Raw genomic sequence first — 12,374 nt, 5'->3', positions numbered from 1 at the left:
GTTAGTTTACAGAAAAGCAGAAAGGTTGGCAGCAAAGTCTGCAAAAAATTAGTGGGTTAAAATCTTGCTTTCCCAGACAGGCCAAATTGCACATTTCAAAAGCGGAGGATGGCTGCTGGGTTTGCAAACTACTATAGCTAAGGCTACAGTGAGATTGAGTAGCATATAGTTCAGCAAACCGTGGGAGTCTCACTATTGTTTATTAATTAAATCATAATATGGTGGTCTGAATACAGCAGTTGGATTTTGTTGACCTGGGTTGAAAGTTTAAGCTTATCATATACAATCAATCACAATGTTGTGGATAAATTCATAAGTCTCCTTGTAATCCAGGATTATAAGAGCTGTAGTCCAATATTTTCTAGTGAATGACTGAGAAAAACTGACTTAAATAAGCCCCTTCATTCATTTCCTTGTTCTTTTCTTACAATGAGTTGTTAGGAGAATGGAGACCCATATGCTTTGCTTATCACCCAAATCCTCATCAAAACCTTAACATTAACCAAACAAAGAGAAAGATCTCCAGAACAGAGAAAGGCCGCTGATTCGATGAGGAAGATAAAGGGAGAGAAGAAATTCAGAGCAACTAAAAGCCTCTGAAGAAGTATGTGAGCAACTGCATCCAACATTAATGTTGATTAAAGGCAGATGCCTATGTTTCATTATCCCACAATGACTTTTTATGGGCTGTCCAGCAGGTGGTTTCTTAGGCAGGGTTGTATATCATGCCAATTTTCTGGGCAGGCTTGATCACCAGAACTCATTTTAAATGAACCCCAGCACTAAAGTGTCATAACTTCCTCTTCCCAGGTCAATGAACTTTCATTCTCTTATTTTCTGCAAGGCCTTGCTCCTCCCTGCAGCCATTATCCAATGGGCTTGGGTCCTCTTTTCTCCAACCCAGGGTCATTCAGGAGGAGATGAATCAAAGAGGGAAGTTCTGCTGCTGGATGGAGAGAAAGGAAGCAGCAAGCAAGATGTCTTACTTCAGGTCTCCCATCCATGTGCCCAGAAGTTGCCCCTATCAGGAGAAATGCCTAAAGCCAGGATTTGACAAGGAGGAATGGGGAGAATGTAAGATAAGAGATAGAAAACAAAAATCACAGATGTGCACATACACATCCTTTATGTAGGAAATGGCCTTGCCATGTAAGAGAAGGAGAGATGGCTGGAAAGCTTTAAGGGAAGGGCAATAGGATGTTTACCTGTGTGTCACCATGGTAACTTTTTTACTAGGGTGCATGATGCAATGGATGGTGAAAGTAGGCGGGGTCTGGGGCAGGTTGTTACCAGAATTACAGAGCAAGCATCTTCTCAAGGGAAAACAAGGAAGTTTCTTGAAGAGGGATGAAGGAACTTCAGTATATTATATCTTCATTGTATCATTATATATTATATCTTTATTATATCTTGAACTTAACTGATAGGTGAATGGAGACTTGCTCCCACCAACTCTTTCCTATTTACCCTCCCACACACACACTTGGGCTAAAAAGGTCATAGAGATAATAATGACATCACAAAATTTCCCCCAGCCAAAGAAGAATAGGCATAAATCAAGCAGCTCTGGGCAGTAAGCAGGGAAGAACATACATTACAAGCTCCATAAAGACAATCAGTGAGTCCTAGATTTTGGGATGAGAGTTAGGCTAGCTGAAGTCATCTTAAATGACTACAAAAAATGACCATTTAAGAGCTTTGTCTATAAGATTCAGTAATGGCAAGGAAGTCTTAAAGGAAAAAGATGAGCAAAAGTTAAACTTTTCTCCTATGCTCCTAATCTATCAAAAGATTTTTTTAAATTTTCTGTTCTGCTCTTTTGATCTGGGCACCCAAAAGTTATTCTGAGGAAGCCCTTCTTTATCTAATAGTCCTTCATACACATGCATGAACACCATTTAATTATTAAGCATCATATATGAATAATATCTGATTATGAGAACTAATTCAGTTTAATAAATTTGAATCTGCAGTGATGCAAGCTCGTTAAAAATAATATTGGATCATTCACTTCTATGGCTGCCTTTCCTGTCAATAAATAGTAATTATGCACAGGGGACTCATTCATACATAGGATATCATCCCTATCAGCCATCTAATTGGGAAATGCCTGATTATTGCAGTTACTTTTATGTTTAAACAGGGAAACTTTGCAATTGATATCCCTTATCTCTGGAAAATCCTGCCAAGAAATAAAATTTGACTATCAATAGGGCATTGAATCCCATTTATTATCAGCTGCTTTTAATTAACATGCTGTGCTGAATTTATAAAATATTGAATATGCTGCTGTAGTTCTAAATTAAGAATATTAGAGTTTTGGGACAACCAAAATCTGTTGAATCCTATGTTTTGCTCTCCTGATGATCAGCTACACATTTTAGGAAAGCACAGATTTGGGATGTGAAATACTAGGCCTAAAATAAACCAATAGTTATTTAATTGGATAAATTAATTATTTCAGTTACCTGTTTAAAGTACTACCAAATAAGCCTGTGTGCCAGCTTTCGCCTTCCTAGTATTCTACAGAAATGCTGATATCTACAACTTCTATCAACTCAAACCAGTATTCTCTTTGGGAATGATGGATATTATACTCTGAGACCTCCTCAAGGTCAAAGTATTACATCATGATCATTATGTTCCATCTTCATGTATCATTTGTTTATTGAATTGGTGCCCAGCACTACCAAGAAATGTCATATTATGCAAAATACATGTCTATGTTTTATCACATTGACAGCGATAAAATGCATTTTACTTTATTATTTATATAACACCCATCTTACTACCCAGATTTAAAGCCTCATTAAACATGTTTTAAAACACAATTGAAGAGTTTGGCCAGGATAAAAATATTTTTGTCTATTCCAGAAAAAAGCTAACCTTATTTCTTTTGGCAATGAGCTCCAAAACCTGGAGAGCAACTCTTATTAAGGCTGTTTTGTCCATTCTTTCCAAACATCTTGAGAGTAGTAAGATCAACATAAGAGTTTGTTTTTGGAAAATTTTATATTGGCGTAGGCTCAAAAGAAAAAACACTGCCTTTCAAAACGTGTCACCTGTAATAACAGAGCACTGTATAAGTCTTAGTCAAGATTTTGAATTTTGCTTAAAAACAGGCACACAATATGAGCTATTTTAACAAGGGAGTTTTATGCAGCTTTTAATAGTTTCCTGCAACAGTCAAGCTGCAGCTTTCTGGACAGCTATTTCCATACATTCAGGTAGATTTTCTGGTTAGCTGTGGAATTTGAACTTGCAGTTATACAGCCATCTAATCACCCGGCTCTGCAGGGGGCCATTGACTCACAGAAAGATGTGCTCTCACATTTTTCTATGCTCAATGCTGGTTTAGGATGAGGAAAGATGCTACGGTCCCGGATGCCCAGTGTCTCAGCAGGCGGTGACTACAGCAAAGGACTTTTCGGCAGAGAAATGGGACCTTTGCAAGATCAACTTTGCCATGGAGAATATGACTTACTCAAGTGTGCTCCCATGTTGGAAAGTGACTTTGTGCAAGTATGTCTAAAGATGATTTTTGATTGTCAGAGATTTGTTAGTTTTATCACTTGCCTCCAACAGTGCTATAGACAACATGTTTTTTAAAATTAACTTTCTGATAGCAGAACAAAGCAACTTATAGCAAATTCTATATACTCCAACAATGGAACCAGAAGCACCTTCTGAGTGGATGAGGATCATTCCCCAGATGGGAACTTCCAAGCCATCCATTTACCCTCCCCCTTCCCCTCCCTTCCCCTTCATTTGTTCAGGTGCCTTTCCATTGATTTCTGCAGTGGAAAAATCTGAACTACATATCCTATCATATTATTTAAAAAAATGTATAAATTGAGAGTGTTTTCTCTGGGATACTCAGCGGAACTGAATCATAAAAACAAGCCCCAAAGGGAAACCAACTTCTTTTGTTACTGGTCTTTTTATTACATATAAATATTTGTAAAAATGTAAGGGAAAAAAGGAATGACAATTTTGCCATGTAAGAAATACAGAGATTAAATTGATGGTATTCCTGGGATTTATCAGAGTTGACTGTGCACATATATTTGTGTTTTATTGGAAGGAAAAAATTGGGGGAATCTAAACAAGCAAAGGGAGAAAACCCTCCTAAAAACAGATTATTTTGTACTTTTACTCCTTTTGGTTCTAGATTCTTCCTTTAAAGACAACTTTATCATGTAAAACACTGACTAAATGTTTCTTCTTGAAAAGAAGATTTTAGGTTGGCATTTTACATTATAGAATTCTTCTTGATAAAGGAACTATCCAAAATGTGTAGGAAATAATTCAAGACATCCAGTACAATAGCTGATCTGTATTTTATCAGTTCGATCATGGCATATAGAAATTTAGCAGATGAAAGGTTGTCGTTTTTGGCACCAGAATATGGAGATAACAGCTGGAGTTAATTTGTTTCCTGCTTGCCAGGCTGCAGTTCAAAAGCAAGGAAGAGCAGCAGGAAAATAGAGGGTGATTGTAGGATCACCATTTTCCCCTCAAAAATGAGAATGAGAAATTTTAAGCCTTCATGGAGTCTTAAATGGATGTAATGCTGTTTATCAGCCAAGAGCAACATTCACAGCTGAAAATGTGCTGATTCTTCTTGATCCCGGAATGTTTTCTCCAACCAGTTATGTTGGTAGCATTTAGGAAGACACCTGTCCTTTCTTAAATGGCGCCCCAACCCTTATGCCACAGCTTCTGCAGAGGTGGAAGTTGAACAGATCACACATATGCCTCTTTCCCCTCACTGCCTCACATTCCAGAAAAAAGCTGCATTTGTAGAATTTCTGCCCTCATGGGAGCATGAGAAAATAATGTAGTCTGCCAAATGGCAGTAAAAACAAATAAATGGTGAAGGCAGCTTTTCCACCTCTAACAGCAGCCTTGATTTTAATAAATTAGCAAGTGAAGATGTCATATTTGGCTATAATAAGTGTTACTATCTGATAATAAGCCAGAGAGCAAGTGGCTAATAAAGGATAACTAAGAGGGTCTGTTTAAAAAACTGTAATCTTAATCACAAAGAGACAAAGTCCTTCCTGCTCGTTCTAAGGTTAATTTGAAGAGATAAGATCAAGTTAGATAAGGTGATAGGTAACTAGGTAACCAAATATTTAAAATTTGGTTTGGTTTGTTTAATAGAAAACAGAGTGAAACAGGGTGATGGACTAGAAGAAGGTAAACTCTACTACTGTCACAGAGGCTGCCTAAATGCTTGCTCTTCAAATATATTGGAACTAGAACTCCCATCCTCCACATCAGCATAGCTACTGGAGGCTGAAAGTGATTGGAGTTGAGTTCCCTGTGGAAGGGGATCACTAGAGACTTACGTCCTTGCACCCCATCTCTAAAGGAAGCCTGGATGGATGCATAGAGCTTAAATCTCTGAATAGGAAGATCCATTGTTCTTATTTGATTCACCTAGAACCAAGAAATATTTACAAAATTAAAAACTTCAGCAATGTGAAACCCTATTGTGGGTTATTTCCCTGAAATTCTGGAGGAAAGTGTCACCTGCTTACTTGCCTTCGCAAAAGAGCTGTCTCTGCATTAATCCCATCTTATTCTCTGCAGATTAGCAAGCGAGGAGAAATGATTGACGTGCACAATCAAATTCAGATGGTGACTGTTGCAGTAGCCTGCACAAGCCCCAGTCTGCTGGTCCCCAATGTATTACTTCTGGCTCGTCCCCTGTTTCCCCCTGAAGAGCCTCCTCCAAAACTTAAATCCTTCTTTCATCCCCGCCACCCAGCCAAGAGATATGAGCTTACCAGGTGGGTTTAGTTTTTCTCTCTAAGACAGAGGCTGAGATGTAGTCTCATCTTTCTCAGATCTTCTACTATAGATTGGCACCTCTTTTTATTGACTGAGATTACCTCTTTTCTGTAGAGGTAAGAATCAAATAGACCAAGACAGTGTGATTATCACTGAAAATGTCTTAATAAACTTAATGCCAATTGTACATTTTGAACATTTTTCTATCTCATTTACTAAGGGATGGTTTAATTATTTCATTGCATTAACTCACACTGGGATTGCAGAATATACTATTAAAGATTGTTGAATTGCTTTAATTTAATGATATGTACTGAACAAAACAGCATTTTCAAATAGTCATATTATTTTTTAATAGCTATAAATATGAAAAAGTTGTCTATATTTCATGTCCCTTGTCTTCCTCCCCATCTTGCAGGCTTTTTCCTCTGTGTCTGGTTAGGATCTCAATCCACAATCCAGAAAAGCAGCAGCTACGATTCAAGCTGGCAAGTGGCCGTACCTTTTACCTGCAGCTCTGTCCCCAACCTGGCACCCAAGAAGATATCTTTAGTCTGTGGGTCAAGGTGGTCAATATGCTGCGATCACCTTTAGACTTGAGCATAAAATCTCACCGCAAGACCAAACATGAAACCTCCAGGTCAAAGGTGTACTGTCTTTCTACTGCTTTCATTTGTTTTTATAATCATTAATGGAATAGCATGGCAGGGAATAATGTATGCAAAGGGGATCATTCCAAGACATTTGTAGTCCAAGAGTTGACAGAGGGAAGGGAAGGAACACAGAAAGCTGTTTTAGGAAAAGTCTTTCCCAAGCCAACTTGAGGTTATTGTATGGTTGGAAAGCATTCCAAAAACAATGCACAAGATTTGTTCAGATTTTTCTGTTTCTTATCTGTTTTAGAGTCCAGCAGGATCCTTAAATGTAGAAGAAAAAGAGAGTGTACAGAGTGTATACTTAGCATCTGGAACACCCAGCCTTATCCATGCAGAGCTTGCAAGCAGACAAAGCCTGATTATGTCCATGGAGAGCCTGCCAAGCTCCCAAGGGCCCAGCTGGTCTCCCATTGCTAGTGAAGAAAAGGTATTTGACTTCCCACTAGTAGAGGGAAGGAGGTCACCACCACAGCCTTTTGAAAGACCTCCTAGTCGCAAGAGCCGAGGCAGTAGGAAGGAGAGGGCTGCAAGCACTACTTCTTCAAACAGGTACCCAGTTTATTTAGGACCATATTTCTTTACTACCATAATCAAAAAAAGACTTGAATTTCAGGTGGGGAGGTCAAGAGAACTTACTGCTTTTTAGTAGGGTTTTAATTCTAACCCACCAAACAATCCATAGCTGAAGTAATAGGTGCATGGGGACAGCTACTAAAGCAAGGGAGGTGTCCTGATTACTGGTGAAACCTTTCAGATGCTGCTCAGTGATAGCTCCCAGCAATTCAGCCAGCATAGCCAAGACTGGGAGATATTTCATGTTGACATTCAGCAGCATCTAGGTTTGTAATTTCCCCCTCTTGATGTTCCTGATAACCAGAACTGGAAAGATTACACTCCACATTTCTGTTGAGCTATGAAGTCCTCAGTTGATATGATATCCTCTATAGAAGTGATCATCCACAGCTTCCATCATTTCTAGAAAATAATTTGGGGTGCAACCTAACTTACTGAAGGACACCTTTTGGGAAAGCTTACTATAAAAAAAGGGAATACACTATATTGGAGTCATAAATCCGATTTATTTGCAGTTTGAACCAAGTACAGCCTCTGATCAGATATAAAAAGTAGATTTTGTTCTGTTTCCATCAGCCTGATAAAAGTTGTAAATTCTGGCACAGATGATGCAAGACAGACTTGAGGATGATTGGGTGGGACCTTCTAACACAACTTTTTTGTGTTTCTGCTTTCTATACAAAGCACACTGTGTTGAGTAGCTATTTGGGGATCTGAATATTATAATCCAGGACACAACTGGAGGGCAAAGATTGGGAAAGTCTGCAGCAAAGGGGGCTTGGGTCTTCAGCCCAAAACAAGCTTTTCAATGTGATTAAAGGAGAAAAGGTTGAGGGATTTCCCATGAAGAGTTTGAGGAGACTTAAATAGTTTGTTGGGGACTTTCTTTCAGGAAAACCAGTAAGAGTGTCAGAGCAAACAGAAAGAAATCACCCCGAAAAGGTAAGACAGGCTGTCATCCAAATGTCACTGCCCCTATGGCTGCTTATTCTTGAGGTGTACTCCAGCGGATAGCCAGCATCAGGCTTGCATCATTCATCCCCCTAACAGTTGGCATTCCCGGGGGTGTCTGATTTCCATGTTATTCCCCTACCATGTGAACCTGGGAAAGTTAATTTTTTAAAATAATCCAACCGCCAGCCAACTGCCCTTGCCCTCAACACCACATGGGAAGTTCAAGAAGCATTTTATTTTGCTCCCCTTGTTACTCTGCAGACTCAGCCCGGAAATCCAGCAAGATCCTCTCCCTTATCAGTTTCTGTTCCTGGGGGAACTGGCGGAGAAGCAAATCCCGAGGCAAAGGAAAGAAACGCTGATCAAAAGGCAGACCTTCAATGGAAGAGCCTCTTCTCCATCTCATTGTAATAAAAAAAACTGGTTTTCAAATGAGCTTTTAAAGAGTGATTTTAAACATTAGTCACTAAGAAGTTTATGAAAAATAATCTGATTCCTGAAAAACCTTCGTGTTTTATTTTGTGTTTCACTTTTTGTTAGTTAATCATCCTCCTTTCTGCATCCTCTTAATTTCTGCATTTTCTTTCCATTTGTCTAAACCAGTGGTTTTCAACCTTTCTAATGCCGCGACCCCATAATACAGTTCCCCATGTTGTGATGACCCCCAACCACTTATACATCACCGGGTGCCAGGGGCGTGGCCAAAGAAAAGGGGGAAAAAATGGCAGACAGCCTTGTTTGGTGACCCCCATGAAATGGTCGTTCGACCCCAAATGGGGTCCCGACCCACAGGTTGAGAACCACTGGTCTAAACACATATAAATTGGGAGTAGATACACACAAACACAAATGCACACAGTATTCTTCCCCCATAACTCACATGCAAATCATAATATAATCTTTAAAAGTTGTGTGGGAGAAGAGTTCTGAAACTATATCTTAAACAACATTTGCACCACTTTTTTTTGCACCCCAAGTATAGTGTTTGCTCTCAGCTGTAATGGCATTTGTGTTTCCTTTTTATCTCAATCACAGACCTGTATCTTTTCCATGTTACTTGTGATGTCACACACATGTCCCAAAGAAGAGGATCTTGTGAGGCAATAGTATGAATCTGCTGCACAATTAGTAAGAGTTTTTCCAATCAGCTAGTGATGTGAAGAAGGAAGGCACCATAGCCAGAAGACTAAACTACCATCCTTTTGCTGTCATGAGCTATATTGATAATCAGAATAACACCATTAGACAATGGGTCAGAATCAGGATCAGTACTGGAGACAACAAATTTTCTGCAAACATACTTTTCTGTACTGCATTAAATCGAAGTCATGTTTTACAAATCACAAGTCTGGATTCATACAGCACCCTGTTAAAACCAAACAAATATTATGGTTTTGTATAATGAACTCAGTCATGTAATGCCAATCCACAACAGAGCATGCTACTCTCCAAATGGTACTTCTGCAAATTTCCTCCTTATTGCTTCTTTCATTTAACCAATTTCAGATTAAGCTAGGCAATAATGCTGGGTTCCCCCCCCCTTAATTAAATGCCACTGTGGCTTATAACAATTACTCTCTGTATAGAGAAGCTTCCATGTTAAGCCAAAAAGAAATCAGATTCTATTATATATTAGCTTTAAATGCTCACGTTTCCATTGACACAAGAGAGACATATTCTAGCTATAGGTAGCTAAAAGCCATCAAGAAAGCATTTTTATCTATTACTGTCAATACATGTACTCTACAATAATGAAAATATCCCTGTTCTTTAGCAAGAAACTAGGTTTAAAGCAAGAAACTAGGTTTAAATCCCTTTATGGATTACTGCCTTGTCGTGGCAAAGGGGCTTGCGTAACTCAATGAAGCTATAAGCTATGCCGTGCAGGGCCACCCAAGACGGACAGGTTATAGCAGAGAGTTCTGACAAAATGTGATCCACTGGAGAAGGAAATGGCAACCCACTCCACTATCTTTGCCATGAAAACCCCATGGGCAGTACTAAAAGGCAAAAAGATATGACGCTGGAAGATGAGCCCCTAGGTCGGAAGGTGTCCAATATGCTACTGGGGAAGAGCAGCGGGCTAGTACTAGTAGCGCCAGAAAGAATGAAGCGACTGGGCCAAAGCCGAAAGGACGCTCAGCTGTGGATAGATCTGGTGGTGAAAGGAAAGTCCGATGCTGTAAAGATTTTTTCTCCATAGGAACCTGGAATGTAAGATCCATGAATCAAGGCAAGCTAGACGTAGTCAAAAAAGAGATGACAAGACTGAACATCGACATCTTAGGAATCAGCGAACTAAAATGGACAGGAATGGGTAAATTTAACTCAGATGACCATCAGGTATACTACTTTGGGCAAGAATCCCTCAGAAGAAATGGAGTAGCCTTCATAGTCAATAAAAGAATAGGAAAAGCAATACTGGGATACAATCCCCCAAATGACAGAATGATCTCAATTCGAATCCAAGGCAAACCTTTCAATATCACAATAGTCCAAATCTATGCCCCTACCACTCGTGCTGAAGAGGATGAAATTGACCGGTTCTGTGAAGCCCTACAGCACCTTATAGAATTAACACCAAAAAATGATGTCCTTATCATCATGGGGGATTGGAATGCTAAGGTAGGAAGCCAAAAGATAACCGGAATAACAGGCAAGTTTGGCCTTGGAGTACAAAATGAAGCAGGGCACAGGATAATAGAATTTTGTCAAGAGAATACGATGGTCATAACAAACACTCTTTTCCAACAACCCAAGAGACGGCTCTACACATGGACATCACCAGACGGTCAACACAGAAATAAGATTGACTATGTACTCTGCAGCCAAAGATGGAGAAGCTCTATACAGTCAGTAAAAACAAGACCAGGAGCTGACTGTGGCTCAGATCATGAGCTTCTCTTTGCAAAATTTAGGCTTAAATTGAAAAAAGTAGGGAAAAGCACTAGGCCACTCAGGTATGAACTAAATCATATTCCTGATGAATATACAGTAGAGGTGACAAATAGATTTAAGGAACTGGATCTGATAGACAGAGTGCCTGAAGAACTATGGATGGAAGTTCGCAACATTGTAAAAGAGGTAGCAACTAAAACCATCCCAAAGAAAAGGAAATGCAAGAAAGCAAAATGGCTGTCTGAGGAAGCTTTGCAAATAGCTGAGGAAAGAAGGGAAGCGAAAGGCAAAGGAGAAAGAGAAAGATACACCCAATTGAATGCAGAATTCCAGAGAGTAGCTAGAAGAGATAAGAATGCCTTCTTAAATGAACAGTGCAAAGAAATAGAAAAAAACAACAGAATAGGGAGGACCAGAGATCTCTTCAAGAAAATTGGAGATATAAAGGGAACGTTTCATGCAAAGATGGGCATGATAAAGGACCAAAATGGCAGAGACATAACAGAGGCAGAAGAGATTAAGAAGAGATGGCAAAACTACACAGAAGAACTATACAAGAATGAGCTTAACATCCCAGATAACCACAATGAGATGGTCACTGACCTCGAACCAGACATCCTAGAATGTGAAGTGAAATGGGCCTTAGAAAATCTGAGCAACAACAAAGCTAGTGGAGGTGATAGTATTCCAGCTGAGCTATTCAAAATCTTAAAAGACGATGCAGTAAAAGTGCTACACCCAATTTGCCAGCAAATTTGGAAAACTCAACAGTGGCCACAGGATTGGAAAAGGTCAGTTTACATTCCAATTCCAAAGAAAGGCAATGCCAAAGAATATTCAAACTATCGCACCATTGCACTCATTTCACATGCTAGTAAAGTTATGCTTAAAATCCTACAAGCTAGACTCCAGCAGTATGTGGATCGAGAACCACCAGAAGTACAGGCAGGATTTCGAAGAGGCAGAGGAACTAGAGATCAAATTGCCAATATACGCTGGATCATAGAGAAAGCTAGGGAGTTCCAGAAAAACATCTACTTCTGCTTCATTGACTATGCAAAAGCCGTTGATTGTGTGGATCACAACAAATTGTGGCAAGTTCTTAAAGAGATGGGAGTACCAGACCATCTCATTTGTCTCTTGAGAAACCTATATGCGGGTCAAGAAGCAACAGTGAGAACCGAACACGGACCCACTGATTGGTTCAAAATTGGAAAAGGAGTCCGGCAAGGCTGTATACTGTCGCCCTGCCTATTTAACTTATATGCAGAGCACATCATGAGAAAGGCAGGACTAGATGAATCAAAAGTTGGAATTAAGATTGCCGGGAGAAATATCAGCAACCTAAGATATGCAGATGATACCACTCTAATGGCAGAAAGTGAAGAGGAATAAAGAGCCTCTTGATGCTGGTGAAGAAGGAGAGTGCAAAAGTTGGCTTGAAACTCAACATTAAGAAAACCAAAATCATGGCATCCGGCCCTCTCAATTCCT

The 12,374-nt window shown here is 39.5% G+C and overlaps 1 protein-coding gene across 1 annotated transcript; it reads left to right on the top strand.

The window, feature by feature from the left end:
- Positions 1 to 1,355: 1,355 nt before the first annotated feature.
- LOC120312817 (protein FAM71C-like) lies at positions 1,356 to 8,378 on the top strand. The gene is made up of 7 exons (XM_039354020.1): positions 1,356 to 1,618; positions 3,359 to 3,522; positions 5,599 to 5,798; positions 6,218 to 6,446; positions 6,703 to 7,004; positions 7,921 to 7,970; positions 8,244 to 8,378. The coding sequence occupies exons 2-7, from the start codon at positions 3,370 to 3,372 to the stop codon at positions 8,342 to 8,344; spliced, it is 1,035 nt and encodes a 344-aa protein (XP_039209954.1). The 5' UTR covers positions 1,356 to 1,618; positions 3,359 to 3,369; the 3' UTR covers positions 8,345 to 8,378.
- Positions 8,379 to 12,374: the final 3,996 nt, after the last annotated feature.

Source organism: Crotalus tigris, unplaced genomic scaffold (assembly GCF_016545835.1).
Source record: "Crotalus tigris isolate CLP2741 ecotype Arizona unplaced genomic scaffold, ASM1654583v1 scf7180000018544.1747854, whole genome shotgun sequence".
Lineage (NCBI taxonomy): Eukaryota > Metazoa > Chordata > Lepidosauria > Squamata > Viperidae > Crotalus > Crotalus tigris.
Note: the sequence above shows the minus strand (reverse complement) of the source record. Positions and strands in the feature narration are given on the sequence as shown.

What these genes read in the sequence shown, in the direction of transcription:
- LOC120312817 (XM_039354020.1), top strand. Translation starts at nt 3,370, where the DNA reads ATGCTACGGTCCCGGATGCCCAGTGTCTCAGCAGGCGGTGACTACAGC. An exon ending in TGGAAAGTGACTTTGTGCAA is followed by an intron (nt 3,523 to 5,598) that starts GTATGTCTAAAG and finishes TATTCTCTGCAG; the next exon opens with ATTAGCAAGCGAGGAGAAAT. An exon ending in AAAGAAATCACCCCGAAAAG is followed by an intron (nt 7,971 to 8,243) that starts GTAAGACAGGCT and finishes GTTACTCTGCAG; the next exon opens with ACTCAGCCCGGAAATCCAGC.